The 13,698-nt window shown below is 39.7% G+C and overlaps 1 protein-coding gene across 12 annotated transcripts in view; it reads right to left on the bottom strand.

Annotated features, from left to right (window-relative positions):
• Positions 1-11,190: 11,190 nt before the first annotated feature.
• adgrl3.1 (adhesion G protein-coupled receptor L3.1) overlaps positions 11,191-13,698 on the bottom strand; it is a 191,273-nt gene continuing 188,765 nt past the window's right edge. For all 12 annotated transcript variants that reach the window (XM_077571883.1, XM_077571872.1, XM_077571875.1 and 9 more), the window contains one exon: positions 11,191-13,638. In XM_077571883.1, the coding sequence (XP_077428009.1) occupies positions 12,998-13,638 (641 nt within the window). In that variant the 3' untranslated portion in view covers positions 11,191-12,997. The remainder of the gene's footprint in view (positions 13,639-13,698) is intronic.

Raw genomic sequence — 13,698 nt, 5'->3', positions numbered from 1 at the left:
ATTTGCTGAAAAGAATACTTAAGTACTGAGTAACTGCTTGAACATGAAGTCTGATTTATTGTTAAAAACAATGTCATCAGACACACACAAAACATAAAATGATGTGCAAATGCTGGCATCTTCAAATCATAAAATAATAATAAAAAAAAATAACTTTCTGAGCTCGTACAACAGTGCAGGCAGACACGTTAGCCCAAGCAATTCACAAATGGCGTAACCTGTTTGGCGCGGGCTCCCAGTCTAAGGACCATAGGTGGCAGTTACTTAAAGCAAAAGCGCCAAGACGTCGGCGGCGGGTAACAACTCTAGTGTAAGCCAATTTAGCGGAGTAAAAGTACTATGTGGTAAAAAAAACTATGTGGTAAAACTACTCCTAGAAGTACTCCCCCCCCCCCAAAAAAATGTACTCAAGTAAATGTAACGGAGTAAATGTAACTCATTACTACCCATCTCTGGCGGCCGCACTATGTGGCGTTTCTGGTCATGATAAAATGGTACGTGAATTGGTTTTCTATTGGCAACATGAAATGTAAATCATTAGCATAATGTATAGTATTGTGTATTTGTAAGGTTTTCACCCATTGTGGGGACATTATCCGTGTCCCTGAAATCTGACATCCTTGTTCCAACGTCTCTGTATTTAGGGGAAGAACTAAGGGTCGCTAATTATTAAATAGCAAGGGACTTAGAGTCCATTAGCCACAGACATTTTGTGGTGATATTGCATCGCACATGGAATAGTGCAGAGCACTTTTAACTAGTTTACAGTATAAGAGGCTCTGTTTTTGTCCAACCGCAGCATATGCACACTCGCAACATGTCTACTAGTTGAAAACGGGCACGGTGTCGCACTGTCGCTACACAAAACACCACTCACACCCATGGTGCAACAAAACAACCGCACAATGAAACTAAACCAAAAAGTTAAGTAAAATATTAACATTGGCACATAATGACCACAAATGTAGCCAAATAAACAAATGGAAACTAGGACCGGCACTATCATGAGTTTCTTATTTGAGCGGTCAATCCATTCACAAATATTACAAAATATACTTTTGCTTCAGTTCTGTTACTGTTAATATTCTGTTTGCAAACCAACTCTTTGTCTTCTTTCTTTTACATTCTCAACAGCAATGGTCCTAACAGGGATCCCTGAGGAACTTCAAATGTCACAGTCATCGATTGTGAGTTGATGTTTTTTTAAGTGAACATTTTTTGTATTTATTAGACTGCATTTGACACACGATACAGGTTCCAAATCCATATGTAGTTTTTATAACACATCACGGACAGCATGGTTTTTAGATCAATCAATACCCCTGTGGCATATTTTTTAGTTTCTGTCGCAGTTGTTATTATGTTGACAAAATTAAGAAGTGTGTGTGCCGTGGTTTTGTTAGACCCAAAGCAATGTTTCAGCTCTTACTGTACACCGTGCTTTATGACAAAATCACATTTCATGTACATAATTTTTTTCCCAGTATTGTAGAAAACGGTGGAATTAGTTAAATAGTTGTATAGTTTGAGTGTACTGTATGTTTATATCCAGAGGTATGATTTTATCAGGTTTCTTTTGATTAGACAAACATTCTGTTTTTAGAGCGTGTTCATAAATGGTTTAACCACACGCTCTACAATGTCTCTTGCCTACTTAATTTCAGTGCCGTTTTAATATTTTCTAGGTTTCGACATACTTTTTCATTGCATTCATTTTGTATTCTCTTTCCACTTATTCTCTCATTGGTGCACAAGTCTATTTTTAAGCACTTCACTTTTTCTTTTCATTGGCACATTTTCTTCCAGCTAAATTCTGACACTCGCCGGGTATAAGTTGGGAAAGAATGCGACCATACCAACGAAGTGTGATTCATTGAGAATGAAAGCTGCCTGGAAATTGTGGATTTTTCCTGAGATTTGTGAATGCCATTGAAATCCATGAAAAAGATGAAGCACACTTCAATTTGAAAAGCTTTGGCAACAATTGCACTTTGAAGGAAAGCATGTTTTCTTACAATTCAAACAAAGCATCGTGCTTATGATTGATTGCATTTTTAGAGGTCCACCAATGAGCCTACCATGTTCTAAATTATTGAAATTTATTAGCTTGTTTCTTTAACGAGTAGCCTACCAGTAAGGCATGGGGGTGATTGGTCGGGCTGGCCAGCTAATCCTGCAGAAGCCAGCACACATGAATTATGGCCTCACAGTCCAAAATAAATTGTTGAATGCTTTTCATGGCACAATTGTCATGATCTAATTTTCTAGCATTTGTTCTCTAATAAACAGCCTTAAAGTCAATATGCGGTATGTGGTGATCCACTGTATATTGTAACTGCATCTGAACCTTGAGTGCAATATTGTGTTGCACCTTCCTGGGTGGGGCTTTTGACGTATATCAGCCTTTGAAGATGAGAGGAAAATGCTCAAATTGATGGAAGAATCGAATACGGAGAATGACAGATCTGTTGGAATGACCACATTTTAGGGTGGCTCCACCCAAAGCACATATCGGGCATGAAAGTGCTGAAATGAAAGACTTCAGTCAACGGGAGAAAGCTCAGACAGAAAAGTACGCCTTTTCCCTCTTGAGCACATGGGAAAATATGGCCCTTTGCGAGGCATTTCTTTTCAGTTTTTCATTTCTGTTTCACTACTTTACAGACCAGAGCACAGTGTTTATCACAAAGTGCAGTTGGGGAGTGTGACGGGTTGTTTGGCAATCTTTCTTCTTTGACTTTGGTTCTTGTCCAAAATCAGTTGGGATAGATACCAGGTCAGTAACGACTGTCAGTAGTGGCTAGTCGTTTTGGGCTACTGGTGCTTTGTTATCTGTCAAATTTTAACGGTGTCATGGTAGGACTTAGGTAATGGGTTGTGTGTACTATACAATAAAGAAAGTAAAATCACAACCAGCGTCTGCTGTTCACATACTTGAGAAACGTTACAGTGCTGTATAAAGAAAAAAATAGAAAATCCAACCGCAGGCGACAGGACATCCGGATTTGCGCTGGTCCTCATGAGAAATGTGGTCCTCATTTGAGGGAAAACAATACCGCTTTCGTCCATGTGGTGCCGCCGAAAAGCAACGAAAACTGAATCTCGCTTTGGATTGCTTTAAGACTTTTTTTTCTTGCATTATTTTATTAGGCAGCTGTACCTAATGAAGTGTCAAGATAATGTAAAGCATAGCGGTAATAAGTGGAAACCACTGTGCCAGACATACACTCATCCTGATAAAACATGCAAGTCAGGCTGTATATTGGCCCCTAAAACCACAAGGCACATTTATAGCCAGCACAAACACACAAAGCCGAGAAGAGCAATGTGAATCATAACAAGCAAGATTTACACCTCGACATCACCGCCCCAAAAAAGGAAAAGTCCCCCGATGCGATGCGGTCATCTTCGTCACATTGGACCTGCTCTTGTCAGCGTTAGCCATCAACGCTGCTCCTGCTGGGGCTGTCCGCTGTAAGGAAGCCGTTCCTCATGACCAATTAGAAGAACAAGGGAGACTGGGGCCCCTGAGAGACACCACTTTGGTCTGTTGTGGAGACAAAGCACAGGATGCTCATCCTCACACTTGTTTACCAAGATTCACACTCACGTTGGTTCACATTTACTTGGCAGCAACACATCTTTGTATCCTCTCACTTTGTTTTTTTCCTCCTTGACACTATGTTTTTTTTTTTTTCCCGACATCCTTGGAAGCCCAGCTTATTTTAAAACATTTGCAGTTTTCTGTTTAAACTTCAACTTTTTGTGTCCCTTGAAAATGAAACTGAATCTACTTATCTCTACTGGCTCTTGTGTTCTCAGCATTAGGGTGCATGCACATGTCAGAGTCAAAAGTGCAAGTGCAATATTTCTATATCTCCTTAATATAGACATACAAATACTTTTATTCAAATGTTTCCAACAGCCCACTTTTCATATTGTTAGTTAGTTAGCAGAACTACACAATAACAAGGTAGAACAAAATACATTTTGGCAAAGTTCATGGAAAAATTTTGTCCCCAGGTGTTGGAAGTTGTTTTGTTTGATCCTGAAAAATAACATTATTTTGCTATCAGATGAGTTCCTTAGTTTCAGATAAAAAAGAAAAGAAAAGAGGTATTCTACTATAAGTATTCAAAAATGTAAGGCAAATCAAAAGATTTGATTTGAACTTTACAGGTTTTATTTCAGAGTGCAGTACATACTGTACATCTGCATCTGATACACCAGCTACACTAGCTTATTCCTCCTTGGCAGAAACAAATCCACCGGTGGCCATCTTATGTTGCCACTCACTAAGCCCGACTAACTAGAACTAGACTTTTCTGTCTCTACGGCGAAATTGCCACCATGCATGTCACATCACCTCCACGGACGGGCTCCCAGGCTGTGGAACGCTCTTCCCCGACAGTCTGAGGGGCCCCACAGTCTACTGATGCTTTTAAACGGGATCTTAATAAGACTTTTCTTTTTGCAAAAAGCCTTCTTCTAGGCCCTCCCTTTCTTTTTCTTTTTTAAAATTTTTTACCACTATGCTGAAATATAAAGTGCATTTTAAATATATTATTATTATTATTAATGAAACACATTTGTTAAATTCGTGCAAAAAAAAAAAATGGAGCATATAAACTTAAAACAAACAAGAATGAATAATTAGAAGCAACTTCGTTTGATCAAGCCAACTCGATGACATCACCAAACTTTTTCATTACTTTTTGTGACACTTTTCCAGGATTTCTCTGCACCTTTTTTTACTGTTAGGGAGTGGTTGGGGCTGACGTTGAATTGAAGCGGCTGCTTTTATTCCCTTTAAATATGTCACGCTAGTCGCGCACTATAATCTGGACATTGCAGAAGCAATACGAAATTGGCAAACATGCGCAGCGAGCCTTGATATGAAAATCTGCCAGCGTATGCGCCACCTTGCAGATGTGCTGTCTACGAAAATAACGCCTGTTATGTAAATGTAAAATTGCAGCAGATGTTTCGAGTATGTGAATGATGAGGCTTAACTCTTTGACTGCCAACCATTTTCAGAAAAGAGAACATGTGGGTGCCAGCTGATTTAGAGCATTTTGACTGATCTTTCTAGATCCACAGAAAATTCTGTGTTTGGACTATGGAAACACAGATACTACCAAATGAAAGATTGAACTCTCATCTTTCATCAGAATTATTATTATTTTTTCTACCCCATTAAGTTTTTTAGTAATCAACAATAGAAAAAAGGTTAGTTTCATCCAAATGCTCTGTTTTGGGCCAAAATACGTAGAAATCAAGCTTTTTGTGAAACGTCATCGCTGCCATCTAGTGCCCATAAATAGTTATTATACTAACTCGATCAGCTTGATACTTTGAGCACAGCTGGCCAAGGCTTTCCTCCACCCATTTCCATTAAAAAACATAGTTAACGTCTATTAACGTTTTTGGCGGCACTCATTTGGATTTTACTAAACGTTATTAAACGTTTTTGGCAGTCAAAGAGTTAATGTTCCAGCTTCTCATTTGCATTGTCTACCTTCCTGGTGTGTATTCAATCTTTTTGTTATCAATTATTATTTATTTATCATAAGAAAGTTGTATACCAAACATAAAAAAATTAAGGAATTTCACATAGCTGCTCTCAACAAAGGCACATTGGCAGTAAGCCAGTGTTTCTATTGTATCTATCATACACACCAGTGACAAGCCCACACCTCTTCCTCCCCCTTAGCCATCCCAGCAATAGTCTAAATGTCAGTGTTTTCTGGGCTCCTAATGTGTTCCTGAAATAGCAGCTCCATTGCTGAGACGCTGCGAAAAAGGCACGCTGGAGAAAAGGCGTAGTGAGTGTGACTCACAGCAGAGGCAGCAGAAACGCCGCCATCCCAAAGCCAATTAAACATGCATGGGGGTGTATGTGACCTCAAAAAAAATAAAAATAAAATAAAAGGCAGAGGATTGATGTCCCCGTATCCCCGCACCCCTCCTGAACCCCCTCCCAATGTTTCACCAATTAGAGTGAATTATTCAGGGTGGGCCCTCACATACCTGTTAAGTGTTTTTCTTCCATGTGCACTCTGTTGGAAAATTGAGGTGAGGAGACAATGAGCGGTAAATGTGCACACACTGAGACAGACAGCGGTCCGTGCAAGCAGATGAGGTGGCATTAGGAAGAGCTGTGCATGCACGCAGAGCAGGGTGGCACGCTCGGGTCAGGGCAGGGAAACCCGTGTGCATGTTGATGTGATTCGAGAAGTCAAAGGTCAGGCTGGCTATTCTGAAGCAGACTTGATGTGGCTACGCCGCTACGGTAAATACTAATTAGCTTTCGTCCACAGCTAGTCGCTCCATTCAGCAAAGGAATGACCGCAGTTGTGCATGCTAGTGGACATGCATTCCTTGGATGTTAATGGTAAGCTAGTTCACGCTGGCTTGGCTGTATATGCTAATGTTTCCCAACCTTTATAGAGCCAAGTCAAGTGCAGTGCCAAATTCTCACCACACACTAGTCACAAAAAAATAAAAATAAAATAGTGATGCTCTTGTCTCAATTTACTCACATATTTACTTTTTTTTTTCTCTCTTTCTGGAGAGCTCAGTATTGTTCATTTGGTAATTTTACCGATTTGACATGTCATCATCATTGCTCTCTCTCTTTTTTTTTTATAATTTTTTTATAATTTTTTAAATAATTTTTTTAATATTTTTTTTTATAATTTTTTAAATAATTTTTTAAATAATTTTTTTTATATTTTGTATGTGGGTGAGAATGTGTATGTGCGTGCGTGTGAATGTGTATTCATTAGTCCACCTAAAACCTATTAAAAAATCCCATACCGTTCACCTAAACTCACATATTTACTAACTCATTGTGAAATCTAAGCCTGTGAAATTTAGCTTGAAGCTGATGTATTTGTGCAGAACCTAAAACTGATCTCAGTTTTTCTGGTTCATGTCAAGTTTTTGAGCTATATAGATACCCGTTATCATAAAAAACATTTTTTTTTACATTTTTTTTATTATTTTTTTTAAAAAGGAGAGCAATGATGATGTCAAATCGAATGAATAATACTGAGCTCTCCTGAGAAAAAAAAAATCATAAAAAACAGGAAATAAATGTATATGTATTTAAATAAAGCCCTAAGATTGAATAGTTGCAAGCTTTGAAAACTAAAAACACAGTAAAAAACAAAAAACAATTTAAAACGGTTTGCCCATGGTTACAAGGTTAACGCTACTATGCTAGCTAGCTAGTCTACTGTGTCAATTGTGACTGTACATATAAGTTACCACGTAGCAGAAGAGTCCAATCAAAATCATGTATTCCTACCACAGTCTTACTACAGCTAATCTGAAGCGATTTTGCTTATCTGGAGGGTAAACAGTGGAGAAAAAAAACAAGTGCAATTTTGGAATGAGCATGCCAATTTTTTTTGTTTTAATCAGCATAAAAAACTCACCAAATGTTATTTTATTTTTTTCCCTACTGTTATCATTTTCATGATAAGTCCATTTTTATCAGTTCAAACAAATAAGAAGCTGTCCGTATCTCTGAACTGTTTGTATTCGCGTCTGAATTTCTGTTTTGGTTCGACGTAACAGATTCCAGTTCCACTCACAAATGGCGGAAAATATTCTCTGCATGCTTTTTAGTGCTTAGTGGCACGGATGAGGTAAATGGGATGGAAATCTTGAAATGCCACCGCATATATGGATGGGCTGATTTTCTGCATTGAATCAAATTCCAGTCCAGCCTTTAAATGTCATAGTTGCCTTAATTAACAGAGAACAATGTCATATTGGCCTACAATGGGGAGTGCTCGTTACAGTGCCATTCTTTTCACCAACACTGGACTCTGCTGCTCGTAGCCTTTTAACAAGTAGCTGGGAGAGGATCTTGTGCACTCGGGAGCACAATTCAATCTTTTTTTTCCAGACGAAAAAAAAATCTATAATTTTTTTTTTTTTACACCGTTTATCCTGTTCAGGGTGGACGACACCCTGAACTGGTCGCCAGTGAGTCACAGGGACCATATATAGACAGATGACTATTCAGACTCTCATTCACACTCACTGAGTAGGACTTGAACCCACGCTGCCCGACCCGAGGTCAGACTACACCATCAGTGACTTCCAGACAAAATGCAAACATAAATATTATCAAAGAAAACACCACAGAAGTCTATAAACACTTTTTGTGAATATTATTCCAAATGTGTCCTATTACTATTATTACTGACTGTTTTACAGCACTTATCATACATTTTAACATGTTTTAAAAGCCTGTTTGTAAAAACATAATACAATTATCATTAACATTATCTCAAGCTATTAATTGTACATCGTTATTGTTGATGTTGGAATGCAACTCGCAAATTACCCCAACTATCATTTTTTTGTGTCAATGAGAATTAGAGGAACAAACACAACCAAAATGTATATTAAATAATTATATTTACACACACAGGCCTCTGTGGTTCTGTGTGTGTGTGTGTAAGTGTGAGCGGCGCCTGAGAAACATGTTACCTTGTAAGACATCCTGAATACTTTCCCTTGAAGGAAGGAAACAGAGAAACCGGGAAGATAACACAGCCAGGCAGCACTAAACGATCAGAGTGCTCCAGCAGAGATATGACCCACATAGACCAGCACTCATTTAGCCAGCCTGTGACTGGCAGGAAGACAGAGAGGAGAGGAGGTGACAGAGGGAGGGCGGCTGTTAGTGGCCCGCAATGACTTAAAAGACAGCAAAAATACATTTATTAAAAACAATCTTTTAATCTTTCATCTTCTCCTTCTCTCCTCATCATTGATTTATGTCCGTTCATTTTTCCATGAGGCATATCTGAAACTATGTTTCCGCCGAGTGACACATTTTAGTTCGGGACCAAATGGCTATATTGGCTTCCAACCATCCATCCATCTATCAATAATAATAATAATAATAATATATATATATATATATATATATATATATATATAGTATTGTTTTTCTTCTTTAATTGCTCTATCATTACCTACTTAGAAAATATGATAACAATTGTGAAAGATAATTAAATAATATTTGATAAGTTTTAGGTTACCTTCAGAAAATACATGTCAGAATGTTACAAAGTTATAACTCAGCTATCAGCTAGCTAGTTGTTAATTTTTTTTTACTGCGCTAAATAATACTATTGTATTCAGCTAAGTATTGTAAGCTATTGTTAGCTAACGCAACTGTTGGCTAAGTAGTTAGCTAAATAGCTGACTATTTCAGTTATAGTGCACTGTTGTAGTTAGCAACGCTACTTAGCCAAGGCACATATACTTAAAACAGCCATGTTTGGACTATTGCCAGCGATGTAATTGCAAACAAAAACATGTGAACATATTGTATGTATTCATTAGCTTTGAACAACCGTGCTACGCAAGTACAGTATGTGCTGCCTGCTGCAGATACATTGTTTTTGAAGTGATGGACCAAGTAAACAATATATCATTATTCCATAATGACGGTCAAGTTTGTTTATCTTTAAGTGAGTCTAGTTAGCAAATGACCTGCACTGATTATGTAGATGACGTTGGTACGATTCCTAGCTGATGGGACAAGCCGAAAGCTGCAACAACAACCGGTTTCTGTATGAGCGTTGGCTTAATGGCTTTCTAGTATGCATCAAGTTGTGCAGATGGAGTCAGAATTCAGTTTGTGCTCTGTTGGGATCGACACATTTTGAAGGCGCACTTAATGCAAACTGCACTAGTGGGCCTGGACAGACGAAGGGCCTGAATTTTGGATTAAACCAGACAAGCGGAAAGCAGCTACCAACAGCAGGTACAATAAGTTCCTATTGTTGTATCTTGAACAAGAGCAATCTTTGAAAATAGTACAATAAGATGTGCCTTAGATGTTCTAAGCGCTATTTTTATTTGCTGCTGAACCAGTGGGAGATTTTTTTCTTCTTGGAGAAATCAACTCTTCATGCTTCAGTAATCTTCTACCCTCTTGCCCAGAGACGTAGCAATGCATCCACTACTTCCCTAGCTAACCTTAAAAAGTAAGGTAAGGTACCGTAGCTACCCTAAAGGCCCACTCAGAGTGCAGGCTCAAAACATTAGTCTCTCCTGGGGAAAGTGCTGCAATATCTTACTCCGTAACTGCAACAAAAAGTCTTGCCTCGGAGTCAAGATGGTCCCAGATGAGCTTGTCCAACATCCAAATTATTCCTGAGAACCTCAACCGGTGTGACCAATACATGGCCTGGCTCTTTTATACGGTATATATGTTAAAGGTGGAAGACAAGCCTGAGGCCACTGATGGGCCATAGCTCATTTTCCCCGGAGAAGAAAGAGCAGCAGCACAAATCATTCCTCCGTCTATTTTACGGGACTGCAGTTTTCATTGGACAGCTGCTTTGTTGCCTGCTTGGTCATAAATAAGCGCCGATAATGGCGTAAATCATGATGCAATAGGATTCAGTTAGGAAAAACATAAGTTTGCAGGTTTAGGTGCAACATGTAGTACAGAGGTTAGGTTAAAATAATAAAACCTTTAATAGGCTCAAAATAGGGACCTGTTTAAATTTTTATATCTACCTACCTATCTGGAGGTTATACTTTTGTTTGATACGAAATTTGAACGAAGAAACCTACATTTTGCTGAAAACGAACATCAAATTCTCTTTAATCCTGCTTTTTACACCTACAGAAAGCGACAGTTTGTAGGTTCTTTCTGCGATAGTATTGATTCCTGGTGAAATAACCACTTTCATTTCACAGTGTATATTTTGGGGCACAATTGTTGATATATATTGTGAGATTATAAATGTATTAATTGGGAAAACAAGGATTTTGTTTACTGCAAACACAGAGGAATCAGTATATTGTGTTTAACATTTTTGTGTCATCCTTTGTTCATGCTTTCGCTTAATATACAATATGTGTTTAAATGTTTTATTATTTCAAAAGTGTGTTTAAAGACCTTAGTACAAAAATATATCTAGGGAGTGTTTAAATGGCGTTTTTCTATATTGTGGAGTTCATTTATTGCGGGGGGTGGTTTGGAATGTTACCCCTGAGATGGAGGGGTATTACTGCAGTCAAATATTTCATCTACATACTTAAAAAATTTCACAGCATGAGTGAACACGCTCAGGTGCACCGACAGTGTTTGCATTTCATCCAAATTTTCCATCTCAAGTATGAGAGGCGGAAGAAAAAGCCTCAAAGCTATGTCAGTAATTTATTTGTTGGCAAACAACTTTCACTGTTACAACAAATATTAGTTATGAGATCATTCAACTTGTAACCCATACAAAAAGAATAAATAATCAGCAATAATGTCATAATAATCAACATGATCGTAATAATTTAAAATAAAAAACAAACAAAAAAGAACCACCCAGTGCCACTCTATTTACTCCTGCATAAAGTCAGCTCTTTTTTCCTCCAAGCTTGTTTTTGCTTTCTTTCAACCGCTAAACAGATAAATAAATAATTTCTCTCTCGGGGAACTTGGAAGGGGCTTGTGGGATATATGTGCAAGCTACTCTTAATACACTTTTGAAATTTCCCTCCTAAATAAGTAAACATTGGCTTTAACATTAGACAGTGCTGCAGTGTGCAGAGAGTTCTTTCAGTGCACATCGATGGCGTAAATTTAAAAATAAAATAAAAATCAGAACATTTCTCTCTGGTTTTGACTTTTGAGAAGGATATTTGTTCCAAACATTTTTTTTCTGCACAATGACACGTTGACCAGTACGGCTAGGTAATGTCAAATGCTAGAGTATTTGGCAATAAAAACGATATGCTTCATATATAAGTTACTCAAAAAATACCTGGTGTGTTTTTCTCACCCAGGTACACCCCCCCCCCCCACCCCTTGTGCCTAAAGGAAGGAAATGTCTTATTAAATGAAAAAGAAAAACGTCAGCGGACCCACTTCCAGTAAAAGCGTTCCCATGGTAACCCCCTCCTATTTTCCCTTTTAACTACACAGTGTAAAATATATAGTAACAATTTGTAAAATGTGAGCATGGTGTCACTATAAAAGGACCAGAAAGAAGTGTGCGTAGGGTAAATGCATATTAGTCAGAGTGCGAAACTGTCTCGATGAAAGATTGTTCCTTATCCGCTCCGTCGTCCATCCGTGACCAGAACCAAAGGAGACAGTTCCCAACAGTTCCACAGACAACTGACAAATAAGAATTGGTCATATGCAACATTTGTCTCTGTATTCTATACAATACATAGAAATGATTGAATCATTTCATCATTATTCTTTGATAACTGAGAACTTTTACAGAAGAAAGGAGAATAAACAACCCACTCGACCCCCAACCACCCCCCCCTTTGTTTGTTTTTTAAAACCTATAGTCTCTTGGATTTACAAGCTCCCATCTTTGTTATTAGCGAAATAAACAGCAGCCGCAATCACTAGAACTCGCCGGAAGGAACGTGACACCAGCCTGGACACGACTCCCGTTGAGCAGATATGAACAGGAAGAGAATTGAGAACATCAGAAAACATATGGATACAGTTTGGTTGCTATTTTTTTTTTTTATGTACTGTATGTCCCCCCCCGCTCGATTGGCAGGTAGTGGAGCGAGGCCTTGCCCGAAACCAGTTCGATCACTCAAATATGACTCTTTTGAGCGAGAGTGACAGAGAGGTGCAAGGACGATTTATTTCACTGGGAGGATGTGGGGGTGGTCAACCTCAGTGGAGACTATACGATATGCTGGAGGTCCACATTAGAGAACTTTCATGTAAGATTCCAATTAAACACATAGAATTACAGATCCCTCCCCACTCCTCTCCCTTCCAGGTTCTGCTCTTGTTTGATATTCACAAAGTGTCACCCAGCGTCGCCCTGTGGTGACAATACATTCAGCCCCCATATTGTCCTGAACCATACACGTTAAAAGCAGGACTCAGTCCAGGGGCGGACCTGTTCGGCCTGTCAGTCAACAACACACAAGTGGAAGGTTGTGAGAGTGGGCTCAAGGAGGGATAGGAGTCTCTTAGTGGGCTCTATAGACTGGTGACCAGGTGGGACGGGTCTACAGGGGGCTCCTCTGGCGAAGAGTCGGACTCCTCCTTGCTGCCGGACACCATGTATCCATCGCTACCTCCACGGCCCATGTGGTAGTAGCTCTGCAGCTCGTGAAGGTGGTTCCGGGAACCCAGGTTGGGCATACTCTTGTAGTAGACGTCATCTAACTCGGGAGCTGTGGCGCTCTTACAGGGCTGCAGTTCGCCGGAGCTGTCTTCCTCGCCGTCTGTTAAACCGTTCATCTGGCCGTCGGGGAGGTCCGTGAGAACCGGCATGCTGGTGTACAGCGAGTCTCTGTGGTTGGGCGAGTGCGTGTGCTCGTCGGTATGCTCGTTGGTCAGCAACGGGAAGAAGCTCTCGCTGGTCTCCTGCGGGATGCGGCGCGGCCTGGAGTAGTTGTGCGGGGGAGGCGGCGGCGGGTGGCTGTCGGGTGGAGGGGGGCGCGGAGGCAGGAGGGGAGCGTTGGATTCCTCTCGGATTATTTCCAGACCCAGGTTCTCCTCGTTGGGGAAGGCTGAAGGGTTGTCCAGCACCATGGGACCGACGTCCTCTTTACCGTTGCCCATGCAGCCACTGACCCCGCTGCTACTGGAGCTACTGCTGCCTCCTGCCAGACTCCCTGAAGGAAAATACGTGTGCTTAGGATTCAACTCTTTGTAATCAAAAACACCTTTTGGCT

Source organism: Vanacampus margaritifer, chromosome 7 (assembly GCF_051991255.1).
Source record: "Vanacampus margaritifer isolate UIUO_Vmar chromosome 7, RoL_Vmar_1.0, whole genome shotgun sequence".
Lineage (NCBI taxonomy): Eukaryota > Metazoa > Chordata > Actinopteri > Syngnathiformes > Syngnathidae > Vanacampus > Vanacampus margaritifer.
The sequence above is the reverse complement of the archived record's forward strand: the minus strand, read 5'-3'. Positions and strand labels throughout refer to the sequence as shown.